Raw genomic sequence first — 25,054 nt, 5'->3', positions numbered from 1 at the left:
GCACTCAGACTGGGTCTCAGTTAACAGTAGGGTACCACAGGGGTCAGTATTGGGCCCCCTTTTTAACATTTATTAATGACCTTGTAGGGGGCATACAGAGTAATATTTCAATATTTGCAGATGACACTAAACTCTGCAGGGTAATCAATACAGAGGAGGACACTTATATTACAGGAGGATCTATGTAAACTAGAAGCTTGGGCTGATAAATGGCAAATGAGCTTTAATGGGGATAATTTTAAGGTAATGCACTTGGGAAGAGGAAATAAAATATATAATTATATGCTTAATTGTAAAACACTGGGCAAAACTGTAACTGAAAAAGCCCTGGGTGTATTGTTGGAAGACAAGCTCACGTTTGGTGGCCAGTGTCAGGCAGCTGCTGCAAAGGCAAATAAAATAATGGGATGCATTAAGAGAGGCATAGATGCTCATGAGGAGAACATAATTTTGCCTCTATGCAAGTCACTAGTGCGACCACACTTAGAATACTGTGTGCAGTTCTGGTCTCCGGTGTATAAGAAAGACATAGCTGAACTAGAGCGGGTGCAGAGAAGAGCGACCAAGATTATTAGAGGACTGGGGGGGTCTGCAATACCAAGACAGGTTATTACACTTGGGGTTATTTAGTGTGGAAAAAAGAAGGCTTAGGGGTGATCTTATTACTATGTACAAGTATATGAGGGGACAGTACAAAGACCTTTCTACTGATCTTTTTACTCTGAGGCCAGAGACGGGGACAAGGGAGCATCTTCTACGTCTGGAGGAAAGTAGGTTTAATCATAATCACAGATGGGGATTCTTTACTGTAAGAGCAGTGAGACTATGGAACTCTCTGCCACATGATGTTGTAATGAGTGATTCACTACTAACATTTAAGAAGGGCATGGATGCCTTTCTTGAAAAGTATATTACAGGTTATAAATACTAGATTCCTTGATAGGACATTGATCCAGGGAACTAGTCTGATTGTCGTATGGAGTCGGGAAGGAATTTTTTCCCCCAATGTGAAGCTTCGTGTTTGCCACGTTTTTATTTTTATTTTTTTTGCCTTCCTCCGGATCAACATGTTAGGCTATGGGTTGAACTAGATGGACTTAGCCATCCTTCAACCTTAAAAACTATGTTACTAATCTACCTAGGTCCAATATTGCCATCTCAGTGTGTAGCTCCACCATTACTCCCCAGCAACAAGCCCGCTGTCTTGGGGTTATACTTGATTCAGATCTTTCCTTCTCTCCCCATATCCAATCACTCGCCCGCTCGTGTCACCCACACCTCAAAAACATTTCTAGAATTCAACCTTCTTATATGCCTCTTCCCTGTGCCAGTTGTTGCACTGGTTATCCATCCGCTACAGAGTTCAATATAAATAAATCACCCTCACCCACAAAGCGCACCATGCTTCAGCACCGCCCTTCATCTCTTCTCTCGTCTCAGTCTACCACCCTACCCGTGCCCTCCGTTCTGATAATGAATCAATAACCCGGACCTCCCACTCCAGTCTCCAAAACTTCTCACGTGCTGCACCAATTCTTTGGAATACACTACCCAGGACTCTTGGATTAATCCCCAATACCCACAGTTTGAAGCGTGCCCTAAAAAAGCATTTCTTTAGACTGGCCTATCACCTCACCTCACCTATCTTATTCCCTCCCCCCCCATACAAAACTTTCTTCCAAGTCAGGTCGCTCGTATCTTCTGTTCACACACCCCATAACTTAGTAGACGTCTGTGTCTGTACTTGTTCAAACACTGGTTTGTGACTGGTTCATTTAGCATTAAGTGATTACCCTTTTTATTACACTGATTGTTAACTGTACAATACAAGCAATTGTTACCATCCACCTTTCGCATCTCCCCTATTTCCTCATAGATTGTAAGCTTTTGAGCAGGGTCCTCCATCCTCCTGGTATCTGTTGATTTATGTGATTGTTATTCTGTAATGCCTTTCATTGTCTGTACAAGTCCCCTCTAAAATGTAAAGTGCTGCGGAATATGTTGGCGCTATCGAAATAAAAATTATTAATTAATTATTCTCTAGGACTAGAGAACAAGGCAACAGAGATGCTTACCTAAATTAGAAACCAGGGCTGAAGTTGTATCTAGTACCTGTGGGAAAGTTGACAACCCGTTGGGCCTTATCCATTAGTTCTCCCTGTAAATATTGTAAATATTCCCACTTCCTAAGTAAAGTCCCAGTTATTGTTATAAACTTAGTGTCCTCTGAATTCATTGCTGCCCTGGCTCCAGAAGAGAAATGACTAGACACAGACGCGACCTGCTGGTCAGAAGTAAGTGGAAAAAAACACATACACTGCAGCACATCAGAGGGAGGACACACTTTGTAGGGTGCCAGAGCAAGTATGGGCTACAGCTTGCCCATGATTTCCTCGCTTGGGCACCTTACACATGCGAGACAGCAGAGCTCGTGATGCAAACATTCTGCATGAGCCACTTGTTGACAGAAAGAACATTGTATTCCTATCTCTGCACATGAAACAGTCTCATGATGCAATTTTTTAAAGCTTTCCCAACTAAAAGGAGACTGCTTCAATTACCTTATTTTGCCATTTCCTAGCCTGTCATTTGAAAAAATAAAATCTGGTGTGGTTGATAGTCTACAGATTCAGCAGCTCATTAAAAATGAGCATTTCATCGGGGCAATATCAGAACTCTAAAAGAATGCTTGGTTATCATCCATAGACCATGTCAAGGACTTTATTGGAAATACACAAGCAAACAATTACATCACAATTGTCCTGAAACTCTTGGAGAGCTAAAAAATGCTTGTTTGCTATATGAGCATCAAGGTGAATTGTCTGCATAGCCATCTTGCTAACTTCACTGAAAACCTTGGTGCAGTCAATGATGACCAAAGTGAATAGTTCCATCAATGTTTGAAGGCCATGGAGGGACTGTATCAGTGTAGATGTACCTACGATTGCTGACTATGGTTGGAGTATCAGGCGAGATTGCCAACAGATTGAACTCCATGAAAAGTTAAAACTAATTTTTTTTTTTTTACTTAATTGCTACCTAAATGTAATATTTGCACACAATTTGACTTACAGTAACGATATGTCCTTTGTATGAACAAAATAGCTTCAAATAAACATTGCATTCAGGTTATTTTTTCCATTATTTTCCATTGTGTGTACATTTTGTATGGTTTTGGAGACAAAAGAAGGGTATCCTCTAGTTTAAAAAGTTGTGATAAAGAAAAACTGGGATCACGTTTGGATTCAGAAGCTAAATGTTAGTCAACAAGTTACAGATCTAAATCAATGAAAATTGTTTACTTCAGTGTTATGTTTGTACATCTTTCCAACTTTCACTGAATGGAATCCTGTTTTTCACCGTAATGGGATCTCCTGCTTCTTCATTTTAAACCTTCACCACACCATCCACAGTTTGTGTGTGGGTACTATCCAGGGTCGGACAGAAGGGTCATGAAAGATGACTTGTTCTAAAGAAAGATCCTAGTTACTTACCGGTAACGGGATTTTACAGAGCCCATGACAGCACCACCTGAGAGAGGGTATCCGCCCACCAAAGGACAGGAACCTACTGAATAAAAAGGCGGTACCTCTCTTCCGCATCAGTTTTTGTTTGAGCATGAGAGGGCCTACGAAAACAGGTTAATACATAACCGCCACATCAACATTTGTAATAAACACCTTAAAAAGTGCACACCATAGTGATAAAGGGGAGGGAATTAATAGGGTGCTGTCATGGGCTCTGTAAAATCCCGTTACCGGTAAGTAACTAGGATCTTCTCCCCTTCTCCCATGACAGCACCACCTGAGAGATTTATAGAGATCAGACACCAGAGGGAGGGATCACCGCTTGCAACACCTTCCTACCAAAGGACAGATTAGTAGAAGAGGAAAGTTCAAGACGGTAATGTTTGTAAAATGTAGGGGGGGTGACCAAGTTGCCACCTTACATATGATGTCGATGGGCACATCCGCCTTCTCAGCCCAGGAAGCAGCTACTGCTCTGGTGGAGTGGGCCTTCAGGTTCTCTGGAACTGGCAGATTGCTAGAAGAGTAGGCTAAGGTAATAGTATCCCTGACCCATCTAGCCAAGGTCCCTCTTGTAACCTTAAGTCCTTTCCTAGCCCCCTGAAAGGATATAAATAAGGCGTCACTCTTCCTCCAGGCTTTTGTCACCTCCAAATACTGGACTAACACCCTCCTAACATCTAAGGTGTGAAGCTTATGTTCTTCAGAATCCCTAGGATTAGGATAGAAGGAAGGGAGAGTGATTACTTGCGTCCTATGGAATTTGGAGGCTACCTTCGGAAGATAGGCTGGGTCTGGTCTTAAGATTACTCTATCCGTACATACTTGAGTGAATGGATGGTTAACGGATAGTGCGTGTAAGTCACTGACTCTACGAGCTGATGTCAGGGCTACCAGTAGGGCAGTCTTTAAAGTTCGAATTTTTTCTGAAACTTCCTCTAAGGGCTCGAAGGGAGGTTTGGTTAGTGCCTCCAGAACCAAATTAAGGTCCCAAGGAGGCATCCTTGGAGAAGGAATAGGCTTGGACCTATCACAAGCTTTAATAAATCTAATGATCCACCTATTCGCCGCCAAGTCATAATTATATAATGCCCCCACAGCTGATACTTGTACCTTAAGAGTACTGGTAGCTAGTCCCATGCTTAACCCCTTCTGGAGGAATTCTAGTATGGCCTCAATAGGAATCCTCCCTTTGGCGGACTGACCCGAGGTAGACAGGAACTTAGCCCAGGTTGTACCATAGATCCTAGTTGTTACCGGCTTTCTACTTGTCAGTAGGGTAGTAACCAGATCCGGAGAAAACCCCCTTTGTGTCAATAGCGACCTTTCAAAATCCAGGCTGTTAAATGCAGGCCCGATCTTTGGGGATGACCGACTGGGCCCTGCCTGAGGAGATCTGGGATGTCCGGAAGAAACCATGGATCTGCTTGGGATATTCTCTTCATCCAAGTGAACAATGGTCTCTTGGGCCAGAACGGGGCGACCAATATAACCCTCGCCCTTTCCTCTCGGATCTTCATCAGGATAGTAGGGATCAGTATTAAAGGGGGAAAAGCATAGGCTAGAGTAAAAATCCAAGGAATCTGCAGCGCGTCCACCGCAAATGCCCCCTCTTTTGGATTCAGGGAGCAAAAGATTTCGGTCTTTCGATTGTGTCTGTTTGCAAACAGATCTATTTGGGGCTGTCTCCATCTGCCCACAATCTGCTGAAATACGGCTGGATTCAATTCCCACTCTCCTTGTTTTAAGATGTGACGACTCAGGAAATCGGCCTTTACGTTCTCTTCTTTTATATGCAGCGCCGAGAGCGTGAGCAGCTGACTCTCGGCAAACCTGAAGATCTGATCCGCTACTATAATCAGAGGGAGAGACCTGGTACCCCCCTGATAATTGATGTAGGCGACTGTCGATCTGTTGTCTGACATTATCCGGATGTGATGACCTCGAAGAACAGGACTGAACTTTATTAGAGCATTTTTGGCTGCCAACAGCTCCTTCATGTTGGAAGAGAGACTTGTGTCGCTGTCTGACCAGAGGTCTTGTACAGAACGATCTCTTAGGTGAGCTCCCCAGCCTTCTGCACTTGCGTCCGTTGTAATTGTATCCGACACCTAGAAGGTCCAAGGAACCCCCAAAGATAGATTAACTGGAGATCTCCACCAGTCCAGGGAGTTGATTACAACCTCTGGAAGAGATATTTTCCCATTCAGGTGACCTTTGAGCCGCCTGTCCGCTGCCAGGATCTCCTGTTGAAGACATCTGGAATGGTACTGGGCCCACTGAACCGCCGGGATGCAAGATGTCATTGTACCCAACAGAGACATTGCATTCCTCAGGGTCATGGTCAGATTGCTGATAACCTGAGATATTAGGGATCCGATCTTCAGCTTCTTTTCCTCTGGTAGAAGACAGGTTAGGTTTTCTGAGTCCAGAATGAGACCCAGGAAAGACTGGACCCGCTTTGGTTCCAGCCTTGACTTCTCTAAATTTAACAGCCAACCCAGGCGTTTTAGACTGGCCATGACGTCCGCCAGGGCTAGAGCACAGAGTTGTCTTGATCTGCCCACTACTAAGAAGTCGCCCAGATAAGGGATGACCAGAATATCTTTCCCTCAAATATGCTGTGACCTCCAGAATAATTTTTGTGAAGACTCTCGGCGCCATGGAAATGCCAAAGGGAAGAGCTGCGAACTGAAAATGCCTTACGTACTTACCGAACTGTACAGCCACCCTCAGAAACTGTTGATGATCTGCCAAGATCGGGACGTGGTAGTAGGCGTCCTTCAGATCGAGGACGCACATAACAGTCTGGAAATAGCATCCTTATGGCCGACTATATTGTTTCCATTTTGAACGGCCTGTAGATTAAATGGTTGTTCAGCTTCTTCAAGTTGGCAATGGTCCTGAAGGAGCCATCCGGCTTCTTTATTAGGAAGAGAGTTGAATAGAATCCCCTTCCTTGCTCGGGTGCAGGTGTTTCCACCATAACCCCCTTCACGAGCAGAGAGAGAACTTCCTGCAGTAAGGCTATCTGCTCCGCTAGACACCTGGGGGCTGAAATTTTGACGGTGTTCCTGGGCCTGCTCTTGAACTTCAATGTGAGCCCCCTCCTGATTATCTCTAAGATCCAAGAATTGGATGAAATTTTCTCCCAGGCGGGCAGGAAATGGGACAACCTTCCTCCCACCTGGGGGGAACTGTCACTTAGGGGCCTTCTTATTCTCGGAGGAGGGACCCCCGAACATGAAGCCTCTGTTATACGGCTTCCTGTCTTTCCAGCTACCTTGGTCTCTGGGAGCTTTACTGCGACTGTACTTCCTCTTCCGAAAGGAGCTTTTAAACTGGGAACCAGACACAGTAGGAAACCCATGTTTTTTGTCTGCGGCCTTATCCAGGATGTCATCTAGACCTTTGCCGAACAGGAAGTCCCCCTCACAAGGGATTGAGCATAGTTTAGTCTTTGATTGCACATCCCCTGGCCAGCTCTTGAGCCATAATGCCCTACGAGCTGCATTAGAGAGATTTGCAGACCGGGCAGCCAGCCTCACTGAATCTGCCGATGAGTCTGCCAGGAATGCAGCCGCCCCCTGCACAAGAGGAAGGTCCGACAAAATCTTCTCCCTCGAGACATTTCCCCTAATCTGGTCTTCCAACTGTTGAAGCCAGATCATCATAGATCTAGCGGTGCAGGTGGCTGCCACTGCCGGTTTAAGGGTCCCTGCTGATGACTCCCAGGCTAGTTTAAGGAAAGACTCCACTTTTTTATCAAGCGGGTCTTTCAAGGCGCCTAAATCCTCAAAGGGCAGAGTGGATCATTTTGAGGACTTTGCAATGGCCACATCAATCTTAGGGGTTTTGTCCCATTTAGCCGCATCCTCCTCAAAGGGGTATCTCCGCTTAGAGGAGGAAGGCAGCTGACCCTTCTTCTCCGCTTTTTTCCATTCCCTTTCTATAAGCGATCTGATCCTCTCATTAACCGGGAATGTGCGTCTCTTCCTCTTGTCCAAGCCCCCGAGCATAACATCCTGGACTGTTCTGGGAACTTTGGTATCAGTAATACCCATAGTCACTCTGACGGCTTTAACTAGTCCCTCAGTATTATCTACCGAAAAACAAGGCCTGCCCCCCCCATCATCATCCGAAGATTCCGATGATGAGAGATTAGAGGAGGAAGGCAGTTCTCTTGTAAAACGGGACTCTACCGATTCCTCTGATTCTGAGGAAACTAGTTTTTGCTTCTTCCTGTGTGAGGTTAAGCTTTTTAAAGAATCCCTGACTTCTGTCTGGATCAGATTCTTTAATTCCATAGAAAACCTTGGGGACTCTTCCGCTATGGTTTTCTGAATACAGTCCGCACACAGGTTTTTGACGTAGGAGGTGGGAAGACTGATTTTACATAACGCACACTCCTTGTTTTTACTCTTAGAACTACACTTCTTTGGCTCCTAACACCCCAAGAATTGAAAGGAGAAAAAGAGAGGAAAACAGAGAAGAGCACATTACTCAAGGTGAGACTTTCATGAAGATCACTCACCACACTGCCGTTCAGACTAGGGTACCGGAGGAGATGGTTGCCATTCACATGAGGGCTCCCATCTGGCGGAGGTGGACTGACGAGGTCTTTTCTGACCGGTTCTGCCGGAACTCGTACGCCCTCCACTGCTGTGGCTTTGGTGATGGGAAGATTCTCGATGTTCCAGTTGCTTAAGCTGCTTGCGCTGCTTTGGCGGCTGTGGCTGCTGCAGTACCTCCTACGGTGGTGACAGCTGCTGCCCAGGTGACTGCGGCTCTTCATTCATTATGGCGGGGATGCAGACACTGCCATCTTGATTGCTCCCCATATTTAAAAAGCAGTAGGGCTCCACCTCCTTTAGGCTCCTCCCCTTCCGGCAGCGTGCTCACTCTTTTTTTTTTTCTTTTTTTAAACTTGGCCAGCTGGCGCGCTACACCACAGATTCTCCTCCTTCTGCGCGTGCGCAGCCCAGCGGCACCCGGCGCGCTTGCAGCGGGATGTCGGCCTCCCACCCGCGCATGCGCAGACCCAACTTCCGGTGCACTCCGTGATAGGGCACATCGCCACCCCGCGCGTGCGCAGCCCGGACTTCCGGCGCGCTCCGTCACAGGGTGCGACGCGACCCCCACGTGCGCAGACCTGGAAGACCTGCCGGCCGGCGCGCTCAGTCTAATCCATTGTGAGGCGCAGACCCGGCCGCAGGACCCGGCGCACGTGGGGAAGACTCCGGAAGGCAGCCCCCCCCACACGCAGACCCGGGCAGCAGCCAGATGGGCTGAGAACAGGGGCCATCTGCTGCTTCCACGGCCTCCAGGCCGCACCGACCCCGGAATCCACGGTCCAGGTACGTGAGGTACCACCTGGCGAGGCTCCCATCAAGGACAGGAACCAAAACTGATGCGGAAGAGAGATACCGCCTTTTTATTCAGTAGGTTCCTGTCCTTGGTGGGCGGATACCCTCTCTCAGGTGGTGCTGTCATGGGAGAAGGGGAAAAAATGGAAGCTGTTCAGAAAAGGGCTTGGGTTTCTTTAAAAGAAGTTGTGTAGAAATTTCTAGGTAACAAAGATCCAAATTTAAGTCCATGGTGGAGAACATGCAGAAATATTTCAAAACTTTGGGCTGTCTGACGAACTTGAAGTTACATTTTTTACATTCCCATTTCTATTGAGTACATCAAATTTGCTTCACCTTTGGCTTTAGGTAGTGCAAATGTGCGTTTAACCCCTTAATGACCACCAATACGTCATTTTACTGACCTGAGATATAAGAGAATAGCATCCCCAGACAGGTGAAAATCAAGCAGCTATCAGCTGTACTCTATAGCTGACAACTTGATGCATCAGCCAAAGTCAGTGCTGGCAACGACCATGGCTGTTTAACCCCTTCAATGCTGCTGTCAATAGTGACTACAGCATCTAAATGGTTAACAGTGCAGGGGCTCCGCTCCCTCTTTAGCCTAATTGGCACCCTGAAATTATGACTGTGTAGTCCTGAAGTTTGCCATGGAAATTTACTGTCAAATAATGGCCTTAGATACAGATACAATGGCCTGTGCATTAGTTGCATCATTTAGGTGGTAAAAATAAATATGTTTAATTCCTGTAATGCCACTTTGCATTAATTCCTGAAAAGCACTTGAATGGTTAATAAACTACCTGACAAATTTTGGATATGTTCAGATGGGTGCTGTTTTCAAAATTCTATTACTTTTGTGGGTTTTCCAATATACAGGTTCCCAAAGTCACTTCAAAACAGTATAGGTCACTAAAAAAATAAATTTTGTAAAAATTTAAAATTACTACTAGATTTTTAAACCTTTTAAAATACCAACAAATTAAAAGAACGTTTTACAAATGCTTCTTATGTGAAGCAGACAGGAGGGAAATGTTATTTACTAACATTTGTGTGGTATGACTATCTGGATTAAAAGGCATAATCAATTATAGTTTGAAAACTGCAAATATTTTAAAATTTGTCAAATTTCTGATTCTTTTTTATAAACAAAACAGTGACCTAAATTTACCCTAATAAAATTTAATGTATCACAAAAAAACAAACTCTCTCAAAATCACTGGGATATTTTGAAGCAGTCGAGTTATAACCATATAAATGTACATTAATCAGATTTAAAAACTTTTGCCTCGTCACTAAGGGGTTAAAAATCTGTACTGAGTGTTCAAAAGGAAGAAAAATCATATGTTGTAAAGGCTGGCATTAAGCATGACAAAGTAAAACCAGTGGAATTCATTTTGCCAGAATGAAATGCCTTCTAATTACGCAACTGACACATACAGTTTGATATCAGCCTTCTAGAATGGTAGAAGAATAAACTAATTGAAGCACCCACTGCTTGGACTAAAAAAAAAAAAAAAAAAAAAAAAAAAAGAACTTGATGAGGCAACTTTAACGTTTCAGAAAAAAACAACAATAAATGAAGTCAAAGCCATGCATGTATAGCTCAATCCATTGACTGCATTGTTAATGCATCACCTTAAAAGGGAATCCTGTCACCACTTTGGAGTTATCAGACCTCTACTATGGGCATACAGGGTATAGAAAAGTAAATCTATACACACCTGTATGGCCCATAGTAGAGGTCTGATTGCAGAGAAAAGCGCTTTAATCAATTCTATTTTTTACAGGCTTGGAGTCTGGGGGCCGGGATGAAGCAAAGCGCGCTCTATGTCAGCAGCGCTTTGCACATGCCCAGGAAGTCAGGGGTCACAGTGCAAGTCACAGGGCCTTGTGAAGTGCAGGGGAGGGCGGAATATGATAATTAAGCATATAGGCGGGGATTTGGTGGAATAAGCACACATAGGCAGGGATTGCTTGCCGTTCCTCAGGTGCCAAGCCTGTACAAAATAGAATTGATTAAAGCGTTTTTCTCTGCAATCAGACCTCTACTATGGGCCATACAGGTATGTATAGATTTACTTTTCTATCACCTGTATGCCTATAGTAGAGGTCTGATAACTCCAAAGTGATGACAGATTCCCTTTAATTACACAGCCAACTTATCTACAAAAAAACATACAAACAAGTCCTAGCAGATCTGATGAGGATTTTGATGAGCCTTAGCATTTTCCCTGAACACTGTAAATCGGACTCTGGTGGAGTGGGCCTATTCTCATCTACTAAATCTATCTAATATCTGGAGTTAGACTAGTACAAACTATCAGAAATGAGCCAATGCTCTGGATTTTGGTGTGACTGTTCAGCTTGGTAGCTGGCCACACAAAATTGGTTCTTTGCAGTTAAGATTAGTCAGACTATGCATTCATTGCACTACCTCAGGAAGTAGAAATAGCAGATATGGGCAGCATGGTGGCTCAGTGATTAGCACTGCAGCCTTGCAGAGCTGGGGTCCTGGGTTCAAGTCCCACCAAGGACAACACTGCGAGGAGTTTGTATGTTCTCCCCGTGTTTGCACGGGCTTCCTCTCACAGTCCAAAGACATACTGATAGGGAATTTAGGTTGTGAGCCTCAACGAAAATATCTGTGAAGCCCTGTGGAATTAATGGCGCTATACGAGTAAAATAAATATATACTAGATCAGTATTTAAATAAGTTTGATTTTTGTCATGACACATTGCATGAGGGTTACAAATAATCTGGTCATAAATGTATAATTAGTTGAGAAAGGTTGAAGTTTAGGACTTTTAGGTACATAGATTGAAAAAAAACTACATATGACTTACCTTTGGCCTACAGATATTGCTAAAATGGGAATGGAGCATATTATATGTTGGGCTGTTCGGGTTTGTGCACCAGAAGTCTGTAAATCCTAGTTCAGCCCTACGGGTCAACTATAGTCTCAACTGGCAAATGTAGTCGATATCCACATGGTATTATGTATGGATGGATGCTAATCTTCGTCATGTACCAACAAAACATATTTAAAGGTTTTCTTTATTTTAATGAAACACCACTTTAAAATGACAAATCTGTGAGAAATACTTGCATTGCTTTAATTTTATTTTCTACTTGACTATGTTAACATTCATCAATCACAAAACTAGAATCCTATATACATCTGTAGGCATTTCTATAAATGTAAACCTGAAATTATATACAAATCTTGATAAAAGTATGGTAAAAAAAAAACACATATACAAGATTTGCAAATCTCTTATTAAAATATCCTTACAATGATTTCGGTGCACCACTGACTAGCTGTGCAAAGAAACAACATACAATAATAAAATGTGCATAAAAAGTTTTAAGTTTTGTAGAAACAAATGCAGAAAGAATCTCACTTTTATAGGTTATGGAAAATAATTCTTAACAAATAAAAGCACTTAATGTTTCTTTACACAAGGTAAAATACCTTGGGCTTTTTAACCAGTCTACAGGAAATCACTCCAATACCAAGTATTTTCAGAATTCAAGGCTTGCAGAGATTACACAAATTTAAAGCATAATGCAATCTTGCAAAACCAGGATGGCACAGAGTTCCATGGCACATCTATCTATACTAGTTTTACTTGTCAGCAATGGGAGTAAAAACAATTTTGCCAGCATGAATGAGATTATTATATATATATATATATATATATATATATATATATATATATATATATATATATATATATATATATATATATATATATATATATATAAAACCGCTACACAAGAATGGGCACAAATTAGATGACAGAGCAGTCATATTTTAATAGGGTACAACCATGCATACAAAAGGTAAAAAAAAACAATAAAAATATTAAAATGCTTTAGCAACATATATTTTAGTATATGCAAGTGATTTATATTACTATGTTCAGTAAGAATTAGGCATTGGTCTATGAATTGGTCCTGTTATTAGATCTACACAAGTAGACCACAAAGTTTCATAATGCTGGTTCTTCTTAAGTACAATTATAGGACAACAAATTTACTCATTCCTTGGAGGAAGAAAATAAACGGCAACCTGAACGCTAACTTACATGCATTTCTCTGCAGACATTTTTGTAGCACTGAAAGTCAGCAACATAGTTGGGCTAAAAGAAGATAAGAAGGGAATAAATAAATATAAACGTGATTAAGTTTCACAAATAATCCCCATATAAAAAAACAAAAAATGAAATAGCACTTCAGAGTTTAGTATTTTTTTGTCAAGTGCATATTATAATGCATTGATTGTGTTACTAAACATAAAACAGGGACACAATACTGGATAACCTTATACCGGTGAATACAAGACACTGAATTGTTGACCCAGTTTACATTTAAAGTCAAACCAAGGAAAATTTAGAAGAATAAATGGACAATTCAAACAATGTACAAATTAGAGTAACAATATCACTGAATTTTGCATGCATCCCAATCTCAAAGATTACAGACTGGCACCCTATGTTTGGAAACGCAAGGAATTTTCCTTTGCATTTTACATAGAAAATACAACTCCTATTGGCAAATCTGTTCCTTGCCCCAATCTGGATTACAGCATACTGTAACAATATCAATAGTAATATATATTTAAACACATCAAAACATTACTTTTCCAATGTATCCTAATAAAAGGGACCAGTAAGGCTAGCTACGTTCCCCTACAGATGGTCAAAAAAAAAAGAAGCAATTGGAGTCATTAGAAAGCTACACCGCCTTATACCTATACAGTGGTATACATCAGAGGAAATGGTTACAAATTCTTCGACATATACCTCCAACCTCAGAGGTGAAATGCTGTGTGCGCCGGAGCATTACTTTGCAAGATCCATCACTGAACGTAAGTGAAATGAATCAGACCATCATCATTTATCAAGTTGGCATTTAAACAGCTTTATATATGAAAAATAAAGGGTTGCTACAACTGCTCAGTTCTCCATTTCGCAGCTATTACTGCAGCATGCCCTCTTTTGACAGAATACTTTTTCTTCGTACACTTCTACAGACAGCTGAAGAAATTCAGAATCCTTGAAATTGTGTAGTGTATAGTAAGAATATAATAAAGTGGTTTAAAGGGGTTGTTGACTAATCAAACAACCGCTTCTTTAATACTGTACTCCCCCTGAGTAAAATAAACAGACACTTACCTCCTGCATTAGCTCCACTCATGATGTCAGCACTGGGTCTCCAGGGCTCATGTGACATTGAAATGCTGTGTGTGCACCAATCCACTCACATTTTTCTTGTACAATCGCTGATGTCTGGAGGAAGTGTGAGAACTGCATTCTATTTGAGGCTGCTGACTGGCTGCAGTGCTCACCTGGCATAACAATGTTACGCAAGTCCTGGGAGATAAAGTAAAATCGCTGGAACAGTACTGGTGCAGAAGGGGAGTATTTTTTATTTTACTCAAGGGAATTTAAGAAGGACCTGTCCAAGAAGTGGACAACCACTTTAATGCAATTATGATAAGGAAGTGAATAACCATTTTATCGACCAGTAGGGAAACAACTATTTGCTACCTGTGCATAGATGTGGACATTTATATTTTACTTCAAACAATTCTAAATAGCAATTATATGCAAAATAAAAAGTTAAAGATTTCATAGAAAAATACTGCTTTCTAACCATTAACCATGAAAGAGCAAAATTGTCCACAAGCTGATCCAGTGAGATACTCAATATTTGTCATGTTCAAGTTAAAAAGTCCACATCCTATACACATACACAGGAACGATAAGTATTTAGCAGGCTGTTCTACTTTCTACATATGCTATATTTTGCAATACATTGTCAGGTAGTTTAAAGAAAAGAAGAAGGTATGTAAGTGGGTTGCAACAAAAATCCCCAAAAATAAGATTAGTCCATTTTTATTCCTAGTCTAGGATGTAATTTAACATGCCTACTGACCCAAGTCTTTGGGTTAGGAAAAATAAATAATAAAAAAAAAAAATCAGACATGACTAGGAAAGCATTCTAGTTCTGGTTTTCATATTTGTTTAATAGAAAAGCTTTAATAACAATTGTCATGTGCAAAAAAGTCGAAAAAATAAATGTGAAAACTGATGCTAAGGATTAACCAAGCATTGATGAAAACTGGTCAATTTTTAATATTAACACCAGTACGAGGCTTTGCATGCTAATCTGCAGCAAATTCTACAGATGCAGACTGACAGAAAATACAAATTGTTATACACAAATTACCAATTTACTGCAGCTCCCGTTGTGAGGCTTCCTTAGTCTTTCCCAAGCCGCAAGCAATGTTAACAACTTAGACTTGAAAGCAATTACTGACTGCAGCAATCACAAGAGTGAACAGTTGCAGGAGATCAGCAAAGCCTCCGGATAGGAAATGTAAAATTGGCATCTATAATGATTTTATTTTAGCAAATTTGCTTTTGGAATTTGGAGTGGCAAAACCAATTCAGAGTTACTTGGTATTAATTTCCAGCTGCAACTTTACAGTCCAAAATTTCTGCAGCAAATCCATCCTGTGTGGATCCAACCCAACTGAACAGCAATCATGTTTATAAAATTGTTATAAGCTAGCACATAACCAAATGAGAACAACCTATAGCAGTGACATACGCAAAGTATTTATTAAAATGTCTTAGGTCCCACAAATTAGGAAGAAAAAAAGCTGACATTTTTTCCTCACTATATGCACAAATCTCAAGTCATATTCTAGCATTAGGAAAAAGGTATACATTCAGATATGCATTGTGTATCAATTTAACCCAACTTTAAGTTCCAAGGAACCTCCACTGTATTTCTCGAAAATAAAAATAAGCCATAATAATATGAAGATTACACAAGTAATCAGCTCATTACAAAATATGTTAAAACTTGCTGTAAAGGTATGTCTAACTTATCCACAGCAGCAAAATTCACATCAAATTATATGGCTTTTTTTGTGGATTTGTTAAACTGACAATTTGCTGCAATTTCACCCATTAGCATTGAAAATTGCACGGCAAAATGCAGCATAAAAAGACATTGGCCTCGATTCATTACAATTTGCGTTTCCTACACCAGTCATGATGACGTGCGGCCAGGAAAAACATGTACCGAATTCACTAAGAAATGCATGACACTTAATGTAGCACATTATATCCGTGGCAAAAGCCTCATCAAATGTTAATCCAGTCAAAGCCTGGAGTAACATTGCTGATCTAAGAAAAGATGCAACTTTTGACAAATATGACCGGAGGTGTAGCCGAAGCTCATTCCCTCCCCAGCTTCACCCATTTTGAAGGAGTTACCTGAAACTAGCGTGAAGATGACATAAGTAGCTACATTTTCATGTAACTTTGAAAAGACATTAAAGGTTTATGAAATGCAAAGTGTTTTAACTTGTGCAAAAACTTTGATTAATAGGGCCACAGGGCCGGTGTTAGGCACAAGTTTGGCATAAAACACCTTCAAATGCTGCAAGAGCTGGCTGTGTTTTTATGCCAGTGCTGGCCAAGCTAGCCAAAATGGGTGGACCTGGGTCGGGATGGTGAAGCCTTTTAATTAGGCACATCTTACTCCATTGCTGCCTTCATTAAGACTGGCATACACTAGTCTTAATGAAACAGGCCCATACTGTGGATTTAATAACATAAAAAATAAAGGTGAATTTATGCAGTATGTATGTGAAGGAAATTCAATATCATCTCATGCTCAAAACTGCTGTTGTATTGCTCTGGACTTCCATCCACACGCAGATATGTGGAGGAAAATCTGCAGTATAATTGTTATGTGGAATCATACTCCAACTGACGTGCACCTATGCGTCCATCACATGACCAAGGAACTTTGGAAATAACGATAAGGGTATGGGCATGTGACGTCTTTTTTAGGTGCTCAAGTGTCAATTTTTCAAGTGTAAGATACATGAAACTTTAATCCGATGTTTTTTTTGACAGTTTCCGTAGCAATTTTTTGACAGCTGCAGGTTTTGTTTTTTTTAGCGTGCATCTTTAGTATTTGTGTTTTCCAGATGTTTTATTTGAGCCTCACCATTGACTTACATTGGAAAGTAGAGTGTGTCTTCACAATGGGAGACTCCTAAATATTTATCTAACCACTTAACATCTTTGAACACCTAAAGCGGTCACAAGACTCAAGAGACTGAACATATGTACAGCAAGTCTTTTTGATCTACAAGTTAAAGAAGTTGTCCACTACTTTATTCCCCCTCCGCCCCCCCCCGCCAATCTATCCCCCCTCGGGGCCCCTAAGACTTCTTGTAAAAACCTTCTGTTGCTGATAATGCCTGTGAGCGGCGCTATCAGTTGCCGCTCGCAGGCATCACGTGTCCTGACGCTGACGTCACAACAAGTGAGGCGTGACTCAACGCTGGGGTCCCCGCGGTGGCTGCTGGGTCACACCTAGCATCCACCGCGCGCTTTCCCAATGAATGGGGAGAGGCAGAGTGCGCGGTGGATGCTGGGTGTGAGGCGTGGGGTAATCCCACCCACAGCCTGGCATCCACCATGCAACCAGGAAGATCGTGACCCGCGGCTGCTGCCAGCACTTGTTGTGACATCAGCGGATGTCAGTCAGCTGCAGCCGGGGGTCATGTGATGCCTGTGAGCGGCCAGTTATCGCGCCGCTCACAGGCATTATCTGCAACAGAAGGTATTTACAATAAGTCTTATGTATTCCCCGGGGACCCTGTGGGGGTGGGGAGGAATATAAAGTAGTGGACAACCCCTTTAATTGAAGTTGATTGTTTTGAGTGCTTTTTCAGGAGGGTTTTGGAGCAGACATGCTCCAAACTCAACATAAAAAAAACAGTTGTGTGAACATACCCTAAGAGTTAAACTAAAAATTACATAAGCTTCCAGGTTTTAAGTAAATAAAGCTTATTTATGGTTTATTCAAGTTGTTTGAGTATTTAAATCTTCTCTTCCCCTGTCCATTACGCTTATTAAATTCATTAATTTAAATATATATGTTTAGTGTTAACATTCAGGTGCTAAAAAAAACCTGTCTGGATCTCTTGTGCTCTGCATAAATGCACAACCCAGAGTGTAAGAAGACTTATCCTCTAATAGTCTTGTAGCTTTATATACAGTAGTAAAGGTGTACTTTCTAAACTCTTCAATGTTTGAAATGGGATTGATGTAGTTAAAAAATACAAACAAACAAAAAAAAAACACTGAAATAACACTGGCTATCTTTTGTTGCCAAAAATTATTTGGTTTATAATTCCCCCCTAACCCAACCAGCATTGACTTCTTTGCATAGAAAGCAAAGAATATAGTTGCATGACATCTTAGGTTCTGTGGTTAAAACAAAACAAAAAAAAAGAAAAAACAAGCAAACAATAAGATATACACATATATGTTGTGCGTGGCACTTACCGGTAATACAATTAATTTTTGAAGGCATGTTGTATAGTACTGTATAAAAACTCACTTGCATAATATCCCCAAATCATCATGAGGTATTTTTTTTAGCAACAATATTTTAAAAGGCTTCTAAAATATCTAATAAACATACTAAAAGGAAAGCTAAACTGAACAAGGAATAGTAAAAATTAGAACAAGATTCCTGGCATTATCAAAATGTCCAAAAGTTGCAGGAAGGGCTATGGGAGCAAGTTGAGGGACTTAAATAGGAAAAAGAAGGGTAAAACCAGCATCTTCAATTGTACCATTAAAAATATTTCTAAATACACATTTACAAAATATCCTGGGAAGATGGCGATCAAAGCATACAATGTTAAGGGAGAGGTCTTGTATGTATGCAATGGGTGGCAGGTGAATCCTATGACATTTCAGAAAGGCAGCATTAGACTGTGTCCTCGAGGAGGTAGAACACTGTTTCTTCAGATCAGGCAAACCAGGTAAAGAAACAAATGGTGCATTTTAGATCAGCATGATGGATTACATTTTTATGCCTTCTTGCTGGCTGAGCTGTGACAAAGTTTTCTTGATTCGTAAAGCAGTGAGTCTTGCAGCTCCATTGGCATACCAACATTCTCGCATTATTTTGGCCATTACACGTAAAGCCTGAATAGAGAGACATTAAAAAATAACTTATTATCCTACATTCAAACATCTATTTTTCACATTCATGTGCTGTTTATAATATTGACAACACTCTGATTCATGCAGTTTAATGGAACCATGTGCCTGTTCCGTTCAATTTAATTCAAGTCCTATTCTCGTCAGCTATTGTCAGACCAATTTAATTCAAGCCTATTTTCAAAATTTTTTAAAGAAATTAAAAACAAATGACATAAGGGAGAAAAATGGTCTGCTTTTGACAGGTGTAAAAGAAAAAAGGAAAGGGACATGTGAATGTAGCTTTACACTGAAACTTAGCACAAAACATAAAAATGTAAAGCACGTAATAAGCAGAAAACACTCTGCACCCCCAATTTATAGATTAAATCAGTAAATAAGACTCAGGGAAGTGGCGCTGCACAATCTCTGCGCACAAACTCAATGGCAAGCAGGAATATGGCATTTTCAAAAACCATGAATCTAAGGGTTTGACACAACTCCAAATAGAAGGTTAGACATACAACTCAAAGTTGCACTGCATTGGACAAAGAATTAACTGCTCGCAGCATTTTTGTATCCGTTATTATTGAAAACACTAGGAAAATAAGTGGTCAAACCTGTTCAGAATGGGATCCAGTTTTTGTCCTGCAATTTTTGCCTGCCACCTTTTCAGATTTTCCAGCTACACCAATAAGGTGATATTGCCCTTCAACTATTATAGAACGCGTCTGTTCTGTTTGTAATTTGCCTGGCTCACCAAACACTGCTCATCTTATTTCACAACGTCAAAAGAACCATCGTACTCCAGCCTGAAAAAAGGCACGAGTTCTTTACTCACTCGAAAACTTGATGCATTATTTAAACCCCTTATGGGGACTTTAGCTTAATAAAGATCCCTTGAGGGTTTGAAACGTCACAGAATGCCTTTGGATATGAAAAGGACTCCGTTCTGCTTTCAATTTGGAGTGGTGTGGTTTCTCCTGTTTTCTGCTGCTGTTCCTCTGTGTATTCTTTTATACATACTTACTTCACAGCTCTGCCATCTGTTTGGAATGTTTGGCCTCAGTTTCTGTTCACAAACCACCTTCCTCATCTCTTCAACTGATGGATCAGAAGGCACAAGGTCATAATAAGGTAACTGATAATCTTCATGGATTCCTGGAAAATATACACCAAAGATTGTGGACAAATTATTTTCTGTTAAAAGACAACAATTTTTATAATCATTCATCAAACATGCTTGCTGTTTACCGGCATTTACTGCAGGTAACTGGCTTCTTATTAAAAATCTTCTCCAAAACGCAAAAATGAAGGGATTTGATAAAATAGTTAACAGCTTGTTGCCTCTGAAACTGCAGGGTGGTTAATTTCGCATGTAGAAAAGCAAAAAAATCCTTCTATATTACTTTCTCTTGCTGCCAAAAAGGCGTTTGACCAAATTAATTGGGATTATATGGTAGCCACTCTAAATAAATTCGGAATTCATGGATAAATCATGAAATCTATTATGGCCTTATACTCTTGTCCCTCTGCAAAAGTCCAAGTGAATAAAATATTATCTAACTCATTTTCTATCTCCAACGGCACACGGCAAGGTTGCCCATTATCCCCACTCTTATTCAACCTAATCATGGAACCTTTTGGCAAAACCATTAGAACAAATTACTTAATAAAGGGAATACCATTTAACTCTAGGCAACATAAACAGAGTCTATTCGCAGATGACACGCTAATCTTTACCAGTGACCCTATCAATTCATTGAGAATTATTACTTCTATTATAAGAGACTTCTCGGCGGTTTCATACTATAAAAAAAAAGAAAAAATCTAAAATTTTAAGCTTTTTCATAGACCACATAACCAAAAAATTTATAGAAAAAGAATTTCCCTACATGTGGGAAAAATATCATATCCCATATTTAGGAATTATAATTACCAATTCTTTACGTAAGGTACTAGATGAAAATCTGAATCTCCTACAAAAACAGCTTACAAAAATTGATAATTTTGATAAAACAAATACCTCGTGGCTTGGCAGGATTGTCTTATATAAAAGGATAATCCTACCAAAACTTCACTATATCTTTAGAACTGTTCCAATTCAGATTCCAGATATATGGATTAAGAACGTCCATAAACAAATGCTGAAATATATTTGGAATAAAAAATCACCAAGAGTAGCCAAATCATTATTATATAAAAACACAAGAAATGGAGGCATTAGTCTCCCAAATCTACAGGCCTACTCCGAAGCCAATATCATAATGTAGAGCAGGAACTGGCTTATAGATGAAGTAAAAACAAGCTGGGCAGAAATGGAAAAATCATACAATGGGAATTCTCCCTTAGAGGCGCTTATTGTTGAAAATTTACTAAACCAATCCCTTCCTCTACCAGAGAATGTACTAATAAAATCTACAATTATGACTTGGAGGAAATTATATAACATTTCTAACAACCAAGTTAGTTCCCCATTAGAAAACCTTTATTTATATTCCGCCCTGCTCTTCCGGACTTCCCTATAGACAAATTGAGAAATAATGGTATAAAATTGTTCAGCCTTATTCACTGGACCTTCTGGAAAATCCCTTAAAAAATACAATTTGGAACACCAAAAATCTGTATACACTCTTCAATAGTGACATAAGTATTGAAAAGTCAAAACACATGGTTAAGTGGGAAGATGATATGAATGTATGTTTTTCGCCTGAGACATGGAAAGAAGCAGTTGAAATAAAATACAAAATCAAATGTAAATGCTAATATTCATGAGAATTATTTTAAAATCTTATCTCGTTGGTTCTATTCTCCGGTCAGATTAAAGAAGATTTTCAAGGATGGATCAGACTTATGCTGGAGGAACTGTGCTCAAAAAGCTAACATATTGCATATTTTCTGGTCCGGTCCTAAAATAATCGACCTGTGGAAAGAAGTAGCTAATTTATTGAGCAATATTAACAACTCTGTAGTTGAAATCTCTCCTCAACTAGTTTTGTTCTCGCTTGATTCAAATCAACTCCTCCCAAAAATTAAACATCTTGCAATTCATCTATTTCCTGTAACAAATACTTATAGCATCTAAGTGGAAATCAATAGATCTTTCTTCCATTTCAGAAATAATGAAAAGAAGGTCTGCCCATAATTCTTTTGAACATTCTTACGCCCGAAGAAATAATTCTTTAAAAAAATACTTTTCCACGTGGTCACCTTGAAACCTATTTCTTTTCTCAAATCAGAATGCCCTCTTTTAGATAAAAAGATTTATTATATGCCAAGAAATACAATCACATTTAACTAAGCAAATTGAAAAGTGTTTTGTTATAAATATGGTTTCAATAAGGATGATCTTTTCCCCCATCCCGACTCTCCACATTTATCTGATCCAACCTTCTCCTTGGCCCTTTCTTTCCTTAGCCTTCCCCTCTACCTTTCCTATCTTTTCCTTCCACATCCTTTTCCTCTTGCACCTACCCTTTTTTCGCTCTTGATTCTTCTTTGATAGAACTAATAACTTGTTTAGTTGAACTAGTTTTAGATCATTCTGTTATGTTTTATCACTCACTTTATTGAATATAATCCCCTCCCTAAAAATTGTTAAAAAATCCGCCAAATAAAAAGATTATTATGAACTGCAGGGTGGTCAGTTATCTACATAAGCAGCTTGCCCCACTAGCAGGCTCTATGCTTTACAGCAGTATTCCCCAAGTCCAGTCCTTAAACCCTTCACACCAGAGCCGGTTTTTACTTTCATTACCGGGCCAAATTTTACAATTCTGACCTCTGTCACTTTATGAGGTAATAACTCTGGAACACTTCAAAGAATCCCACCGATTCGGAGCATGTTTTTTCGTGACATATTGTACTTCATGATGGTGGTAAAATTTCTTCGATATCACTTGCGTTTATTTGTGAAAACAATCAGAAATTTGGTGAAAATGTTGCAATTTTCAAACTTTGAATTTCCATGCCCTTAAGTCAGAGAGATATGTCACATAAAATAGTTAATAAATAACATTTCCCACGGGTCTACTTTACATCAGCACAATTTTGGAACCAAATTTTTTTTTTGCTAGGAAGTTATAAGGGTGAAAAGTTGACCAGCGATTTCTAATTTTTCTGACAAAATTTACAAAGCCATTTTTTTTTTTTTTAGGGACCACATCACATTTGAAGTGACTTTGAGGGGTCTATATGACAGAAAATACCAAAAGCGACACCATTCTAAAAACTGCACCCCTCAAGGTGTTCAAAACCACATTCAAGAAGTTTATTAATCCTTCAGGTGCTTCACAGGAACTGAAGCAGCGTGGAAGGAAAAAATGAACATTAACTTTTTTCACAAAAATTTACCTTCGACCCAAACATTTTTTATTTTCGCAAGGGTAACCCCAAAATGTGTTGTGCAATTTCTCCTGAGCATGCAGATACCCCATATGTGGTGCAAAAACACTGTTTGGGCACATGGCTTGGAAGGTAAGGAGCACCATTTGACTTTTGGAATGCAAAATTAGCTGGAATCGATAGAGGACGCCATGTTGCATTTGGAGAGCCCCTGATGTGCCTAAATAGTGGAAACCCCCAACAAGTGACCCCATTTTGACCCTTGAACCCCCAGGGGCTTCACAGAATTTTATAATGCTGCGGTGTGAAAATAAAAAAAAACATTTTTACCACAAAACTGTTATTTTAGCCTCAAATGTTTACTTTTCACAAGGGCAGCAAGAAAAAATTAACCCCAAAATTTGTTGTGCAATTTCACCTTAGCACACAGATACCCCGCATGTGGTTGGAACCTATAGTCTAGCCACAGTGCAAATCTCAGAAGAGAAGGAATGCCATATTGGAGAACAGATTTGCTGGAATGGTTTCTGGGTGACATGTCACATTGTCAGAGCCCCTGAGGTGCCAGAACAGCAGAAACCCCCAAAAGTGACCGCATTTTACATTCTACTCCTCTGTATGAATTCATCTAGTGGTGGGAAAATAGGTAAATGGTCACTACACCCATAGATGAATTCCCAGAGGGGTGTCATTTCCAAAATGGGGTCACTTCAGGGGGGGGGGGGGGGGGGTCTGCTGTTCTGGCACTTTTCAGAGCCGCCAAGTGCCAGAACAGCAGAATCCCCCCTTAAGTGACCCCATTTTGAAAATGACACCCCTCTGGGAATTCATCTAGGGGTTAAGTGACCATTTTAACTCCATGGATGATTTCCAGAAACAAGCACGCAGTGGAAGGTTAAGATTCTGGAGAAACCACCCCCCTACCACCTCTGGAAATTGTTTAGAGAGCTCTACTCGAATGTGTCATTCACTAAATAAACCAAATGCTTGAATGAAAAAATGGGATAAATTTTTACAGTTTAAAAACGGGGTTCTGTGAGGAAGATTTTAAAGCAGTCAGTGACGCATAAGGCTGGCAATGATGGGCATTGTGGGCAATAGTAGCTGGTATCACGCCTCATTCCTCAATTAGAACACACAACATTTTTTCTGGGTGTTCCTTCTTGTTCCTGTTGCTGGAATAAGTGCAATAAAATGTCGCTCAGTGAGTCTTTTCACATCCTCAGATTCTAATGGATGAGCGGGGCGAACACTTTCAAAAACAAGATTTTCAATTACCTTTTCTTGAAAATCAAGTAAAGTATCTGAATTCCCTGCTTTTTTGTACAAACACAAAAGAATTGTATGTGGCCACCTGAAACAAAACTTTTTTATACTAGGTATAGGACTTTCTTGATACCTGGTATGGCTGTAGAACCTGGTCTGCAAGGTCTACACCACCCACCATGTGTTTGCTGTAGTCAATGACTGACACAGCTTTTTGCTTTGGAGTAGTGGATCCTAGTTCTACAGCGGCCCTTGTGGCATTTGTGTGGATCGAGCTGAGGACAAAAATATATGGACACCAACTAATGTCCCGGAAATAAAAAAATTATTATTTTTTTTTTTTTAGGACTTACATTTGCCATGGGGCTTGTTGAAAAACGAGCATTAGATCCTACTGGTCCAACTGCCCCGTTCAAGCGACCCCTATATTTTCAGTCATTCTTCCTAGGACCCATTATGAAATGCTCACGAGATTTTGGCATTTTAACGACAATAGTCAATGCCTGCCCAGAAATGCTC

At 40.4% G+C, this 25,054-nt stretch overlaps 1 protein-coding gene across 1 annotated transcript in view; it reads right to left on the bottom strand.

Annotated features, from left to right (window-relative positions):
- Positions 1-16,890: 16,890 nt before the first annotated feature.
- The window catches only part of TGFBR1 (transforming growth factor beta receptor 1), a 91,012-nt gene continuing 82,848 nt past the window's right edge, over positions 16,891-25,054 (bottom strand). Inside the window, exons 8-9 of the mRNA XM_073678389.1 lie at positions 19,956-20,086; positions 16,891-18,931 (exon numbers count right to left, since the gene is read on the bottom strand). Coding sequence (XP_073534490.1) covers positions 18,806-18,931; positions 19,956-20,086 — 257 coding nt within the window. The 3' untranslated portion in view covers positions 16,891-18,805. The remainder of the gene's footprint in view (positions 18,932-19,955; positions 20,087-25,054) is intronic.

Source organism: Phyllobates terribilis, unplaced genomic scaffold (genome assembly GCF_046119375.1).
Source record: "Phyllobates terribilis strain yellow unplaced genomic scaffold, ASM4611937v1 Scaffold_4__5_contigs__length_816908805, whole genome shotgun sequence".
Taxonomy (NCBI): domain Eukaryota; kingdom Metazoa; phylum Chordata; class Amphibia; order Anura; family Dendrobatidae; genus Phyllobates; species Phyllobates terribilis.
Note: the sequence above shows the minus strand (reverse complement) of the source record. Positions and strands in the feature narration are given on the sequence as shown.